Raw genomic sequence first — 16,579 nt, forward strand, 5'->3', positions numbered from 1 at the left:
AATAATTGTTGCTTCATTATCTCAAAAAAATACGTGGTTACCCCCAATTTTCTTTTTGGATTCCAATGGCCCTTGCTAAGATCTGCATTCCCCGCATAGCCATAAACCACACAAAAATGCTTCCTTATTAGTAGGCACCGTCCTTGAGGATTTCATTCGAAGACAACTTTGAGCCAGCCTGTACAGCAAAATACAGTAGCACAAGGACAAGGTGCTCAGTGACTCACGTTTGTGGTCACAAATAAGTACCTCATACAGATTCAACAACGGAGCCAAATGAAATACTGCACAGTAGCTTTCATTTGACTGATTAAACTTGACGATGTCATCCACTAATCAACTAAAAGACGTGGTCCTTACCTGGACTAGTGCAAGGGGATCAATTTTCACTGGACCACGCTTCCATTGTCTCAAGCCCTCACAGTCAGGGTGTCTTTGTAGAAGGCACTAACAAACAAATCCAGTGAATTGTTAGGAAGGCCAAAATGACTGACAACCAAAGATGACCATATTTTTACAACAATCATGCACTTCTCTATATATTTTCTGGAACACTCCTCAAGATAGCCCCTTAACACTTTAACCCCTTATATCAAAAACAAATTCTCCTATCTTGTCCCCATACTTTTCTTATAAAAGTACTGGGGAGAAGTTATTAAAATATCAAGAAAATTTACGCTGGGTGATCATATCCTTAATTTTCATGACCTCAGGGGTTGGATAACACTGATACTACAAGGCGAAATTTGGTGCCGATCATGGACAGGGCTTAAAGAGTTAAGCTTACTTTGATTTCATTTAGTTTCAAAAGCAATGAATTTGTAACAGTGAACTCATCAAAACCAGTGTAGCTAAAGCATTACTGCTGTAATCTTAAGTGTATATTACAGTGCGGAACTGAGCCTACTAATAATCTTCTATAAGAATATCATCATCATAATTATCGCAAGGCCAGGACCCCCCTTTGTTACTGCGCGTACGTTCTGTGCATCTCGGGATGCTCCAAGAAACCTGGATTTCCTAGCTATGCATTTTTCAGAGATAACTGAGGTTCAACTTGGAAAAAACAACACCACACATTGCTTTGTATTTTAAGGCTTTTAGAATTTTTGTTTCTTAATTATCTCTGCAAAAACGCACGGCTAACCCGAATATTCTTTTTGAATTTCAATAGCCCTTGCTAAGATCTGCTGTTACCGTATATCCATAAACTGCGTAATACTGTTGTATTGGGGGGCACCTTCCTTAATAAAATCAATCCTTTTAGCTTTAAACTTTAAACAAACCTTGATTTGGTGTGAACTGAAGAATCGAAGAGCTTGCGATCCCCTAAATAGAACAAAGATGATCAGATCTCGCTGGTTAAGGCTAAAGATACAGAGAGCTAAAAAGATACCAATTAATAACAGACACCTCTGGCTGTTTACTTATCTTTAGGGCGAATGTGAAGTTAAAAGAAAAATGAGCACATCTTTCACATAAACACTGCAGAAAATTAGTACGTTTTTTTTTTTTTATCAATGCTATTTAACGTTGAAATAGTTTTCCGCGTAATGACCTTCCAAGCTGTCAAAAAAGATTCATTATGGCCGAATACATCCTCAGTATGATTATCATCAAAATAATTTGCACTTTTGATAGTAAAGACATTACCTGGCGCCAACTGCCCCTCCTGGAGTGTCATGAACTTTGACAGGAAGCTAGTGAAACAGGTAAAAACAACTTTAGTGCGTAGTAGAACTCTAAGTGGCCTATAAAAAGGCAAGAACTGTCGTATACTGCAAAACAGTCCAAGCTTTTTGCGTTGGCTAGTGGTATAAGGCACGCAGTGCCCAAACGAAAAAGTCTTGAGCGAGCTAAGAAAATGTAGATAGACGCCAAGTTTTTTTTTTCGTGTCACATGCTGTAGGCGGGGGGGGGGGGGGGGGGGGGGAGGTGAGGAAAAAAAGGGGACCTTACCCCGAAGGAAGGGGTAGCGGTTCATAAATAAAACAAATTGTCACATTCCGGTTGTTCAAACGTTGAGTAGCTGACTATCTACCAAGCTGCTAGTTACTAATGTCAGTCTCAGAATCCACACTTTCAGCGTTTTTTGCCAAGCGAGTCTGGGTTTTTAGTCTGGATCTGATCTCTGTTGCTCCAACCAACTGAGCTTAAATGACGGATTGGGACAGGTCACAGAAACTAGGTATAAAAGGTAACGCAGTGAATCCTGATGTTGGAAAAGGTGAGTTGGCCACAGAGCAAGTCCTGCACCTCACATCTGGAACAGGTTACTACTAAATGCGACTACAGCTACGGACATAAAAAAAGTACGTTCTATTTTAGTTTTCAAAGTATCCATTTACTTGTTCAAGCTGGTTGATACACAAGTGTAATTTCTGTATCAAGGCATTCATGGCAGCAATGTTTGGTTCACTCTGGCAAAAAAAATAAAAAGAAAAACTAATGTTACAGGAAAAACTCCTCCACGCAGCCTGTCAATCGAAAATGAAAAAAATGCAGATGATTTTAAGGCAATAGGTAGAAAAAGAGAAACGTTTTTACCCCGATTTTGAGATCACCAGTTGAACTTGTCTCCTGCTGTGAAAAAAAAGGAACATAATTTGCAACTTAATTATCAAGATGGAATGATAATAAAAACTAGAGTTGAGGGGGTTCTTTTCCGGGTAAAAAGGAAAAACAACAACAAAAGATAAGGCGATAATTGATTCAATTGTTTCGTTAAGTTCAAAAAGAGAAAAAAACCGAAATCATCCTCACTTCACAAGGGTTGTGTGGGATTTTAGGTAAAGGTAGGTATAGGTCAATTCAGTAATTTTTTTTAAATTAAACACTTCGCTCACTTCAAAACAAAAAAAAACCAAAACAAAAACAAACACAAACAACAACCACAAAAACAAAACAAAAAAACAAATGTGGAAAACCTTTCTTTCATCGTAACCAGTCTGTATACAAAAGCTTAGCTACTTCGGAGCACACTAAATTGTCACTTGTACCCTTTCCCAGAACGAGCTCAAAACAAATTGAGATCAATCCAGGTGTCAATCGCTTTGGGTCCACAATATTCCAGGTCAAAAAGGATTAGAGAGGACATAGGAAGCCATGATAGGGAAGTGCTTATGAATCAAGTTTTTAGTGGATGCCAAAAGCCTCATTAAGGCTTCTAGTTGTAACACTAACCGGCAATCCCATGAAAACGTGGAAAAATATTCTCAGTCGTTTTTCTTGAGGTAGAGCATCATCTGCTTCTGTCCACGTCAGATATCTGAGACGCAAAACACAAACGAAACTTCTTTATTAACTGCATTTCAAACGCTTTAATGTGAATAAACAATTGGGTGAAGATCTTCCTTACGCTTCAAGCTAAAGACATTCATCGAAGAAACAAGAAGGTAAACCAGACAAGGCACGATAACAAGTTGGAAAAAAAGGTATTTGTAATTCTCTGGTCATATACCAGAACGGAGAGGGGTAGAATTGTGTGACAGAAATGTGTGAACCTGCAAACTAGGTAAAATGAGACAAATTCACTCCAAAGCGACTTGTATGACACTCCGTTGTATTCACTTTACTGTTACAGAAACCACCAACTTACAACTAAATCTGATGTTTTTCAAACAACACCAACTAGATTTTTTGCACTCTTTTTTTCTCGAAAATGAAGCGCAAACCAGTGACGAAAACACAAAGCAATGCTATTTGACTTATTAAATCAAGGCTATTTGCAAAAATTTAGGCACTCTTGAGCGAAATGAAAAATCCGCGACAGAGCAACATGGCACTCGGGACGTTCTTGCCCACAGCCTCTAATTTTGTCTCACTTCCAAACGTTAAGAACTGAGACAAAATTAGAAGGATTTGTATGGAGTCACCAGGGCATAACAGAGCTAATATCTCGCCTCCAAATTGCATTAAGATGCTGATTTTTGGCAAGTAGGCATTTTCCATCATGCTCTTTCCGAATATACTAACAAATTCCATAATTTCAAAAATTCAAATATTTGTGACGTCACACTTCAGGACTCTATCGCTACCGTGGAAATTTTTTGAAAGCAAACCCGGCTTGGAATAAGGCATGGGCTATGATCAAACATTGTACCAAGGAAGGATAAAAGTAATAGTACTGTTGTCCTTTACACTTGATGTTGTTATGTATGTCGTACATGCAGTAAGAGGCTTCAATGGAAAAGACCGCTGTTCAACATTATGGAATGGACGATACAACCTTTGATGGCGCGTGAGAGAGTAGCAAAAGTTCTAAGTAGAAGAAGCTGGATGTGCAGTCCACCGTAGTCACTGGCCATCAGCAGTGATGAAGGAATTAGCCACAGGCCAAAGGAACGTATGTAGGTAGATTATGAAAAAAGTACGGCTTACCTGAGTAAATTTGGTACCATCCCACTGTGAAGTATTTCAAATGCACAGGCACTGTTGTCTTCATTCGTTAACACATCAGAAATCTCCTGAACATAAAAACAAACCGGTAGCAAATCAGTTACTTGGCTTGTCTAGTTGAATTACCCTCAAAAGGCTTAACACTTTAAGCCCTAACTGTGATGAGAATCAAATTTCTCCTTGTGATATCAATGCTTATTCAACCCCCGTGGTCATGAGAATTAAGGATATGAACACCCAAGGTGAATGTTCTTGATATTTTAATAACTTCTCCCTGGTACTTTTATAAGAAAGGTATGGAGACAAGATAGGAGAATTTGTTCTTTGATATTAGTGGTTAAAAGGTTAAGAGAACCTTTATTAAAGCCAAGAACATTAATTGGCTTGCTAGTGCAGTTACAATTAATGCGAAGAAATTGAAATTGTTACCTTGAGAGCTGAAACAAATGTTTGATTCTGCAAAATAAGGACACAACAAAAATTAAACATGGAATGTAACAAACGGGTGAAGTATCCCGTGTACAATAAATTCAGCTAAGGCAATCAAATATTTATATGCCAGTATGCTGAGCTTAAGTGATCTTCCACCAAAAAATTACAAAAACATTGTAACATTGTAACTTCTTGAACTCTAAAGTCCTAATAAAGAAACCAAAGACAAGTGATAATACAAGTCAGTAAAGTGCATATTTGTTCAATATTTAGACAAACGCAATTTTCGAATGTAAAGTTAAATAATCGGACAATAAACCAAACTTGCATTAAAAATAAGGTTGTGATAACTTGAAGAAAGTTATGGAAACTAGCTTTACAAAAAATGGCCGTTACTAAAGGCTGGTTTCCATATGATCGCGGATCGCAGATCGCAGATCGCAATAAGGTCCGCGATCGTCTGCGATCATATGGAAACCAGCCTTTAGATAGAACAAAGTTCTATCTTCTGCGATCGTCTGCGATCGCGATCGCAGGATCGCAGAAGTAGTTTCCATATGATCGCAGACGATCGCAGACCTTATTGCGATCTGCGATCCGCGATCATATGGAAACCAGCCTTAAGCTAGCAATGGCATGGCGTTTAAGTCACAGTTTTTGACAGTATTGAATAAGTATGGGTAATAAAATGGTGGCGACTGAAAATTGGAAACAATTTCACGCACGCTTTATAAAACTCCTAATAATTTCCCAAAGGCTCGGCAAATTATTACAATTTCAACAAAACGCAAGTGAAATTATTTCCTAATTTCACGAGTATACCATTTGAATTACCCTTAATATCATGGGTGACAAATTACGCACACAATTGTAAGTTTTTGTCTTGTTTATTGTATCGAGAAACGTTGCCATAGCAATTTTTTTAATTTCAAATGTGAAATTATTAATTGACACTGAAATTTCGCGCCAAAATTAAGAGGTAATTTCTCAACCATGAATTAAGCAGGGGAAAATCTGAAGGTATGACAGCGCTTGCTGCATAATAATATAATATTGGAGTGGACATGGATTTGGTATGATGTATGAATGGGCCTTAAGGCATCCCAAATATTTCCTGTAATAACTTATTTTACGTAGGTACTACTGTATGTAAGTCTTTAGAATAACCTTACTCTCAACAGCGTAACTACAAATACAGTACGGAGCTTAAGCAACGACGACGGCAACGGCAACGAAAACGTCACCCGAAAATATATCTTTATTTCATGCGTGCTACTTCGCGATTATTTCAACTCGCTCAACTTTTACAAAAATGGCGAACTATCCAGGAACCAAATTGGTAGAAGTGGCGTACAAGTTAAGAAAGAAAATGAACATTCACCGATTATTTCAACTCACTCAACTTTTACAAAAATGGCGAACTATCCAGGAACCAAATTGGCGTACAAGTTAAGAAAGAAAATAAAAATTCACCGTCGTGCGTTCACGTTGTTCACAAAACCTTAAATGTGGTCATTTCACGTTGTTGTTTTGCAGAGGACGGCAGGAAATGTACCAAAATTTAAAACGCACGTACAGAGCGATTGTTCTTGCTCATTAAACCTATTGTTTTGCGGTGTTGTCGTTGCCGTCGCCGTCGTCGTTGCTTAACCTCTTCAATAGTTATGAAAGACACTTACATCTAAGGTCAGCTGCTCCGACGCACTCTTTAATTGACGTAAAACACTAAGAGCGGGGTGTGAATCTCCCTTCTGTTGATCAAAGTACTCAGCACAGAACTTTGTCGCTGAAATAGAAAACAATTATGTCAGTAATTTAACAACTTGAAAGAGCACAGTGCAGCTTATTACAATTTTAAACTTCTTTATGAAACACTTTTAAAAGAACACGGTTTATTTGGGAAAGGTGCTTATTACAGACGTACTAAATTAAACAGAAGTAACAGGACAAAAAGCTCCAGTTTTGAAGTGAAATTAAATCATTTTTTCGAGGAACTATGGGACTAAAAAAAGTCTGAATACATAACAGGATAGAGCAGTTTTCGATTGATTGTCGTAAAACCAACTGAAACCAAAGTGATCACTCTTGTCAATCACAACAGACGTAAGCAGAGTGAAGAACCAATCAGAACTCGAAACAAATGCATGTAACCGGTGCCAAGCGCGGGAAAACACGTGCGAGCAAGTCACGATTGGATTTGGTTTGGCTTCCCATTGGTTGAACAAAAAATGGCGCGAATTTTTGCTAACCAATCGCACAGCGTGGTAAAGCAAAACTAAAACAAACGCGAAATTACTTCGACAAAACCGCTATGACAGCCTATGGCTGTAATTTATACAGCAAAAGAAATCATCGGATAAATGTTTGAAGGCTAACCTGCCTATGCTTTGTGGCACTGTTAGTCATGAAGACACACTTGTAGTTTGGTCAGAGCACAAAATTAACAACTTGTTTACACAAATTAAATATTTAATTAATCTGTGATTACGCCCAATGTTTTCTGGAAACAAAAACAGTAAGGAACGTAAATGCATGCTTCTAAACTGATTTAGCCATGTTTTTTCTTGTTGGTTATGTTAAATACCTTGCTCTTTTATCCAAGTTAAAATTTTTTCACGATTTTCAGAAATTCCGTTTCCAACAGATCCCTCCAGCTGAAAAACATAAATAAATCAACAATAAAATATTATAGTTTCATTACATGTAAACCTTCCTTTTTTGTTTTTTTGTTTTTGTTTTTTTCAGTATAAGCTTTGCCATGCCAAAACAAATTACAAAAATAGATAATTAAATCGAAACGCTACGGCTAAGATCAATTACAGTGGTCTCGCCTGACCAGAAAGTTTATCGCAGGAAAAAGGAAAACTATTACAAGATCTAAAAACACCAATTTTAGTTTTGGATCCTAATAGCCCTTGCTAAGATCTGCCTTTTTCCGCATAGTCATAAACTACACGAAAATACTTCTGTATTAATAGGTACCACCCTTAAAATCCTGAGTTTCGCGGAACATATGCGCAGTAACAAAATCATGTACTGTCCTTAAAAACCCTTTAATTTTGGCTTTGTAGGATGTTAATCAATTACGTCTTCCCCTAGTCTATCCACCTTCAAAAGAAAGCTTCTTGATTTCCTCAGTTAATTGTATGAAACGTCCGACTCTGTTATGTCTTTACAGTCTTACCACCGAATGTTAAAAAAATTTAAATACAATGTCTTTACTAGTCTTACGGTCCTAACATATCTCCGAGGAGACCTCTCAGTATAAGCCCGGGGGTTTCTTGAGGTCTCCTCGCCACTTCTTACTTCTTCTTTTTTACTATTATTATTCACTCTAAACTTATGTAAGATCCTAGTCTATTATTCACTGTAACTTTCTATGATTGTATGTCGTCGTGAATAAATAAATAAATAAATAAATAAATCATAGATGCAACAGAATGAGTTGTCGTAACAAGTTACACACCTTGGCTGGTCGCTCTGAAAGCATGGAAGACCTACAGCTAAGTCTGGATGATGATTGAGATGCCAAAAATGACGCCCTGCTTTCATGAAGCATCGCCTTTGATGAGGGTGCACCAATCTGTTCCCTGTTTACTTCAACATAAGCTTCTGACGTGCTAGCAATGCTTGCAGCCTTGCCTCTACTAGGTCTCTTTGAATAACGCTTTCTCCTCAGCACATCTCCTAACCTCCTGCAATGTACAGGTCCATTATTCAGAAAGGTGAGAGTATTTCGCTCTTTAAATCTAAATTAAGATCATTTCTCCTAAATGGACTACTCCTGTTTTGAACGTGTTGTTTTATGTTTTGCTGTCTGTGTGTGTTTGATTGTGTACTGTTTTTTGACCTAAATGCATTGATAAATTAAATAAGCTACGCCTAAAATCCTGATTTCAAAGTTGTAATTTTTTGAGGAGCCTATAGCTCGTATAAGCCCCAATGGTTTCTCTATGGGCATCCTTGCCATATGTTTCTCTCTCTTTCGTTATTTATTTATCTTTTATATTTTAATACATATTTACCTTGTAACGATGTGCAAAAATAATAGCAAAAAATTAAACTGAACTAAACATTATTCCAACAAAACACAAACACATAATTTTATTGAAAAATAAGGGTGTGTTCGATTGACCCTATTCCGGAATAGGAATACACACAATGATGACAAGAAAACCCACATGAGAGGTTTTCGGAGTTACTGAAGTACAAAATCGCTCTTAACTATCATGTGTCAGCGAAGTTGTGCAGAAACGTCTTCCCAGATTTAGTTAAAAAGAGAATTCTAACAGCTATTCCGCTCATTCTTATTCCAGAATACAGTCAGTCGAACGCAACCTAATTCTACTTTCTGACTATTACAATTAGGTGTCTCCAAATTAATCAATAACTTAAATAACACAATGCTATTGCCATGCCATGGCATAACTTTTATTTATACACCATGGGTTGTAAAGACATAGCTTGTGGAATCGTGTTACAACTTAAAAAAAAAATACTACATACTGTTAACACTAATACTAATAACACCTACACAAAAATGTCATCCCTGTCTAACATGTTTGAGGGGAGACAACGTTAAAGTCAAGGTTTTTCAACGTGTGCATTCTTCGAACTTTTCTTACATACTCTCCTTTGCAGTTGACATTTTGGTCATTTCGTTCCAAATAATGGATCCTCCATGTGAAACTGAATTTTTCATGTAGTAGGTGTCCAAGCGTGGTACAAGTTTGTGGCAACTCCACAGATTGTACTTAGTAATGTACTTTGTAAGTATAAGGGAGCCACCTTAAGCCACACGTTGGTTAAGTTTGATATTAACCCTTTAAACTTTCTTTTCATTATTTTGCATGTTTTTGAGTTCCCCTTGTTCTGGGCTGATTTTGTAACTGTAGCAGTGACAGGAACTGTTTACAAACAGACATCATTTTTACGAACATCCACAGACCTTTCTATTTATTTCTGGTTTCACACTGGTAGGTGATCCCCCGTGGAGTAATAAGTTCAAATATTCTACTTTTTTATCCTTAAACTAGGAGAAAATGCATTATTTTGCCAGACTGTAGCTTGAGAACTTAAGGTGGGAGCCTTTCATTGTCGTCCACATTTATTGCATGATATTTCACTATTATTGGGAAAATTTGGGCCGTATGCAATGAATGATTTTTTTCACAAGCGCGGGTATGAACATGTCACATTTTAAACCTATTTTTTTCCTATTTTAAACTACCTTGAGAGTACAAAGTTTACTAGAAATTGCCAAAGAACGTTAAAACTACTTCTTTTAACTGGCTCTATCGAACGTGGTATCTGGCAATCCTTGTTTTCTGATATAGGCTATTCTCTTCTTGTACCGAGCACGTAAAATTAAAATTTCGCCGGCGAACGATAAATTAAAGGAAAAATATTGTTAAAGGTTTAAGACGTCTTACCTTGTCACAGGTAACGAAGATGCATTTTCAGCAACCCTCTGTCCTGGACTTTCAACTTCGTTACTGTTTGCCAGATTCTCTGATGAACAGTTCTTTTCTGGCACGCTTGGTTTATTAGCTAAGAGCCCATTGGCCAAGTCTCTTACTCTGTGCATAACACCCTCTCTTCTGAATGACACATGGAAAACATCTGGCAACTTTTGCATTACAATTTCCGCCATTTGGAGAGCGTTTGTTATGACTCTCAAGTCATTTGACTGAAGCATCCCCCCTATCAAGCTGGAGATTGGGTGCCTTTTAAGCACCACGCCCAACAGATCCGGGGGGGCATGACACAGTACTCTCAGAATAGCGTTCACGCATTTGTGTCTAACAGCAGGTCCAACAGAGGAACTGAATATCTTGTACAACGCAGAAAACATTCCGCACGTGTATGACGAAGCTAATCCAGTTTCTTCACATAAAACCACTTCTCGTTCGTCTCTGCCTGTGGTTTTAGCTTCATCTGTTTTTGCTGAGGTAGTAGAAGTCTCGCTGCCTCCAGGACAGCGCTGAATCTGTCTTGAGGTGCCTGTATCCTCATTTGTCTACAGAGGAAGCAAAACAAAGGATTTAGACACTTAATTTGCTACCATGAAGGTCGCATTCTGTCCGTTCGATTGACCGTATTTCGGAATAAGAATAAGAGAAATAGCTGTTAGATTTCTCTTTTTAGCTACATTTGGGAAAGCGTTTCCACAAACGTTCGATGAAACACGACAATTTAAGATAGATTTTGCATTCCAATACTTCAAAAACCTCTCATGTCGGATTTCTTGTCATCATTGTATGTATTTCTACTCCGGAATAGGGTCAATCGAACGCACCCTTAGTTTGTATAGCGGTATTGGTGGTACCAGCAACACTGTGAAATGTTTCAGCACGATTTTATGGTTCCCACTTTATACATTCATACATTCAATTTGCTCCCATGCAGGTCGCATTCTGTCCGTTCGATTGACCGTATTCCGGAATAAGAATAATCGAAATAGTTGTTAGATTTCTCTTTTTAGGTTCATTTGGGAAAACGTTCCCACAAACTTTAGGTGAAGCACGATAATTTAAAAGAGATTTTGCATTCCGGTAACTCCAAAACCTCATGAGGGATTTCTAGTAATCATTGTATGTCTTCCGGCCTATTCCGGAATAGGGTCAATCGAACACACCCTTAGTATAGCAATACTTGATCAATGGCACCAGCAACACTGCGAAATATTTGAACACGGTTTCATTTATTGCTGGTTCCCACTTTCTTCTTGTGAGGACGTTCTTACTCTGGTATGTCCAGTTGAGTTTCTCCTCAAAACCTAACACTTTCAAATCAATTCCAATGATCTTTCTGTGTAAGGCCATTATGAAAGCTACCTGCAGGATTCCAGCGACTGTAAACTCTACATATGATCAATTAAAACAGTAAGTCCCCACGAACTATTTGAAAGTTGAAGTACGTAGGAAGGCAAAGACTGAAGTAATGCAAACCAAATCAAAGGAAAGTGAAATAGCGACTGTGCCATTCTGGACCTTAGAAGAACAATTATACGACTTTTGAAAGAGGCTATTCACACATTTGAAGAAATCACAGCTGCGGAACTACGCGAAAGACGTACTCGACGAAAGGCTCACGCCTCTCTGCCTCCATCTACTCTTGAACACACGTGCACCGTATGTGGCCATGCATGCAGATCCAAGTTTGGTCAAGCCTCACACAAGAGATGCCACCGATCTAGTAACACAACCACAGACTGACTACTGCTGAACAATCATCTTTCGAAGCGAGAGGAGAGACCATTAAGTGATGGGGATTACAGCATTTCAACCACTCGCTTATAGCTCCTCTTATGTCATCAACTGATCGATAGCACATTGTTATAGAGCAGTTTTCAATTGACTGTCGAAAGTAATTTCGAGATTGCTTTGGTTTTGCGTTACTGCGTTCTGTGATTGGTTAAAAACAACCCGCGCCACTTTCTCAACCAATGGGAATCCAAACCAAAACCAATCGTGTTTTGGCCGCACGCGTTTCCCCGCGCTTGGCGCCGGTTACACGTATTTGTTTCGAATTCTGATTGGTTCATTGTGCTGTACATTTGTTACGATTGGACAGAGTAATTACTTTGGTTTTGGTTTTACGACACTGAATTGGAAACCGCTCTAATCAGGTTTTGTAGTACTATGGCTGTTTGTGGTATCAAGCTAAGGAAGGAAGGAACCTTTATTCATCTCCACATCTCATTTGATACATAATACATATAATACAAGCTAACTAACAATAACCAGTATTTTCAAGACATTCTCACTTCACCTGTTGCATGCTATTAAAATCCACAGTGTACGTTCTTCCCAGTGTAGTGAGCGTAAGCTCATCCTCTCCACTCTGATACGCTGCCTCAATAATCTTGCTGTCTATCCACGAATAAGTGTGCCAAAGCCCCCTATCATCTCTCCACTGCCACAAACCTTGCTCTGCCTTCTGTTGTGGTTTACACAACAAAGCATCCACTGAGAAGATACCTGTAACATGACGACACAGTGGTTTAACTCTACATCACAGGTCTCAGTTTAAAATACAATCAATCTTTATTTGTAGTCACTCTTGCTCAAAAATAAAATTACAACAAAGAAAATATTAAAAGTAATAATTGGAGTACTGGCTGCCTGGAATAATCATAGGGGCTAGCGGAGCCAGGCAGCCAGTTGGCATCAGTATTAAATAGAAATAAAATACAGGTCAGCAAGAAAGCTTAAGCACAAATGCACACATAAAAAGAAAAAGAGGATAGGAAAACGCTAATTCTACGCTATGAGGGAAGCCTAGAATAGTTAAATTTAAATATGAATACAAAACAGTAATATAAGAAGAGCACACAATAGCTATGGCAACTAATAACAAGCTATATATTAAACTATATTAAACTATATTGCTTTTGTTTAACAATTATCCTGCGAAATCCCGCTTCCCTTCTAGCAGAGGCCTCTTTTCTGTTGTATTCGCTGAACTGACGGGCGCCGGTAAGTTCAGTGAATACAGTGGAAAAGAGGCCTCCGCTAGCAGGGAAAAATTGCGCGAAATATCCCCTGATACTTAGCCTATGAGGCCTTAGGCCGACAAGGCTAAAATCAGGGGATATTCTGCCAAGATTGAGCAAGAAAATTGTTTTATTATTCAACACATTAATTGATAACAAAGTACAGTTTTATTGCAGAAAAGCTGGAGATGGTCTATAGTTTTCGTTTTTATCCCCGACACACGAAATTACGTACATCGCAGGATATCATGTATTAGTATGTTAATTTGCGCAATATCAAGTAATAACTGTTAGTATTATTATCTGTTGACTACGGACAACGAATATTCAGTACAACATGACCATATCTGGGAAGTGTTACAATATGTTGAATAATAAGATGTATACATGATGTATACAGCAGTAAAGTGCAGTGCAAGTTTTAAATTAAACAAATTTGTCTTGAAATTAACTGATAAATAGTTGCTAGTGATAGATCATTGAAATCTTACCATCTGAAGGTAATTTTGGTAGCAGTTCACTGTGGAAAATAAGACGAACTTTAATAATGGTAGTGACTAATAAATATTAGTTAGAGCACAGAGTAAAAATTATAATGACAATGAACTTTATTTGATTGTCAAGTAATCTAGAGCGGGAACACTAATTGGGGACACTATAAATCAAATTACTGCGCATACGTTCTGCGCATCTCAAGATGGTCTGAGAGAGTAGGGTTTCTTAACGGCGGTGCCTGATACAACAGAAATATTTTTGCGCGGTTTATAACTACGTGTGAAAAGCAGATCTTGGCAAGGGTTATTGGAATTCGCAAGAAAATTATGGGTAACCACGCATTTTTCAGCGATAATTAAGCTTCAATTTTAGAAAAAATGCCATACATTGCTTTGAATTTTAGCGCTTTTTAGAATTATTGTTGCTTAAATTATCTCTAAGAAAATGCATGGTTACCCCAGTTTTTTTCTGAATTCCAATAGTCCTTGCAAAAATCTGTTTTTCTCACATGGTCATAAAGTGCGCAAAAATACCTCTGAATTAGTAGGCACTGTCCTTAAGTAAAATCAAATCACATACAGTTACGTGTGGCATGAACATATCACAAATCAGAATTCTGGAAAGTCAAGAATACAAAATTTCAAATGGCAATCATAATGCTTGTTCCACGAAATATACATTTCTTTCAAACTCTCAACAGGAAAGGGAATTATGTAAAGTGTATGATTGACAAAAGTCAGCTTGTCAATCTATTAAGAAAGACCAACCTGATAAAGCAAGTTATTTCAAAGAATTCTTGTGGACTTCTTGACAGAAGCTAGGGCACAAAATAAGACAAAAATTAATTATTTTCGATTGAAACAGTTTCGCTACACAAACCACACAACAATACAAACAGCCTGTAAAACCTCCCATTAAAAAGCACTTTACTACGCAGCGCTGAAGTTAGTCCTGATGAGGCCAATATACAAACTAGAAATTAAATTAATCGTCAGCCTGATTTGTTGACCTAACAATACAATTTTGATTGTTAATTTTTTTATTTACATGGTATTTCCATTGAGAGTGTCAGCCTGACAGAAATCTTATTAAGTTTTCTGGAATGCCTTGCCTTTAATTTTCATGTATGATCTCTGTTCCATTGATGTGGGCCCAACAAATCAGGCCCCGGTTGTTCAAAGGGCGGATAATTTTACACACTGGATAGTTTACTATCCGGCAGATAAAATGTGTACAAGATTTTCCCAAAAGTCCTATAATTTGTGAATAGAGTAGAAGCATATGTCAAATTTAAGAATGGGATTGTGTGGAAAACTTGCCAAAAGCATTGGTTGGAGTACATAATTTTGCTCCGCTGGATAGTGACTTATCCAGTGGATAAAGTTATCTGCTCTTTGAACAACTGGAGCCAGGTCAACAAATTTTAATGTGTAGTTCAGCCTATAGATGTAAAGACCAGCCTTAAAGTGTTGAGTATTTAATTGAGGAAATTACCAGTTATTTAGGAATGTATGTAGGTGAACTGGAATTTTAAGAGGGGTTACAATGTAGGTCCAAGCCAAAAACCTTAAACGGAAGGGTATGAATATTTTCTGGAACCACGACATTACAAGTATAATGATTGTTAACACTATTATGTCAGCGTGTTTAGGCATGGTATACACTAAACTCAAGGTCCTACTTATACTGTTACGTAATCTGTCGACACCATCGCCTGATGAAGACCAGCAGTATAGAGGTTGAAACGCTACGATCCACATCTATGTGACTCAATCGTGAGACAAATGATTAAACTCAGTCATCACTAAAATCATTGTCTTATTGTTGGAGTTTACTAATTATTACTTGTAACAAGGTCTTAAACTGATATTATCTTCTTACAACATTTGAATAGACTGTTAAGCAGCCAGGAAAAGAGAAGAAAGAAACAAGGTCTAAAATTAAAACATTGTTTTCCAATAGACCATGTTCATGATGGCGTCATTTTACTACAACTACCAGAATTCATTTCGTTTTCCTTTTCAAATTCAAATTTTGTAATCCCAGTGGACAGCAAAGAACAATAGCTCAAATTAGCATGAGAAAACAAAAACCAGAAGGATTCTGTTGTTGTAGTAAAATGACGCCATAGTGAAAATGTCCTATCAGTGATTATCCAGATGATTCTCACCTCTGCATTCTCTATCTCGGCAGGTTCTGTAGTGCCCAGTAACAAATACAGAATTGTGTCTGACACATCTGAAAATAAATTCAATGTAGACAATAACCATCAAGCATTTTTCCTACATCAAGGTAACCAATAGTAAAATGTTACAACAAAAACAACAATAACAACTGCAGCTGGTATTCATTTATGGGAGTCTGTTACGATTTTTAAACGCAAATTGAAACAGTTTTTATTAAACCACTTTAATCTGTAGTTAGTATTTTTATCTTACATGTAATTTTTAGTTTTGAACGATTTTAATCACGAACTACTCAATTTCATATTTTATAAAACAATTAACTTCAATTAGTATCTGTAACTGAACCTTAGTTGTGTCCCAGTTTTTAGCTGTGTTTTAGTTTATTTTAATGTATTTTTGACCTTTATTTTAGAGGACCCTCCTGAAAACCACCGCCAGGTGATTGGAGGCCTCCTCTTAAAATATTATTATTATTATTATTATTATTATTATTATTATTATTATTATTATTATTATTATTATTATTTACGTATGTTCATTACTTATAGAGTGAGGACTGTGCTACTATCAC

At 37.3% G+C, this 16,579-nt stretch overlaps 1 protein-coding gene across 2 annotated transcripts in view; it reads right to left on the reverse strand.

Annotated features, from left to right (window-relative positions):
* LOC146455411 (E3 ubiquitin-protein ligase TRIP12-like) overlaps positions 1-16,579 on the reverse strand; it is a 62,343-nt gene that overhangs the window by 22,704 nt on the left and 23,060 nt on the right. The window contains exons 22-37 of one of the 2 annotated variants that reach the window (XM_085094315.1): positions 15,993-16,060; positions 14,590-14,639; positions 13,819-13,847; positions 12,604-12,812; positions 10,263-10,849; positions 8,297-8,525; positions 7,415-7,484; positions 6,510-6,616; positions 4,828-4,854; positions 4,381-4,466; positions 3,184-3,268; positions 2,548-2,580; positions 2,349-2,420; positions 1,654-1,700; positions 1,287-1,329; positions 361-447 (exon numbers count right to left, since the gene is read on the reverse strand). In XM_085094315.1, coding sequence (XP_084950441.1) covers positions 361-447; positions 1,287-1,329; positions 1,654-1,700; positions 2,349-2,420; positions 2,548-2,580; positions 3,184-3,268; positions 4,381-4,466; positions 4,828-4,854; positions 6,510-6,616; positions 7,415-7,484; positions 8,297-8,525; positions 10,263-10,849; positions 12,604-12,812; positions 13,819-13,847; positions 14,590-14,639; positions 15,993-16,060 — 1,829 coding nt within the window. Of the gene's footprint in view, positions 1-360; positions 448-1,286; positions 1,330-1,653; positions 1,701-2,348; positions 2,421-2,547; positions 2,584-3,183; positions 3,269-4,380; positions 4,467-4,827; positions 4,855-6,509; positions 6,617-7,414; positions 7,485-8,296; positions 8,526-10,262; positions 10,850-12,603; positions 12,813-13,818; positions 13,848-14,589; positions 14,640-15,992; positions 16,061-16,579 lie in introns of both variants that reach the window. The other variant, XM_085094314.1, reaches the window with a different exon arrangement.

This window comes from Pavona decussata, unplaced genomic scaffold (assembly GCF_977016875.1).
Source record: "Pavona decussata unplaced genomic scaffold, jaPavDecu1.1 SCAFFOLD_274, whole genome shotgun sequence".
Lineage (NCBI taxonomy): Eukaryota > Metazoa > Cnidaria > Anthozoa > Scleractinia > Agariciidae > Pavona > Pavona decussata.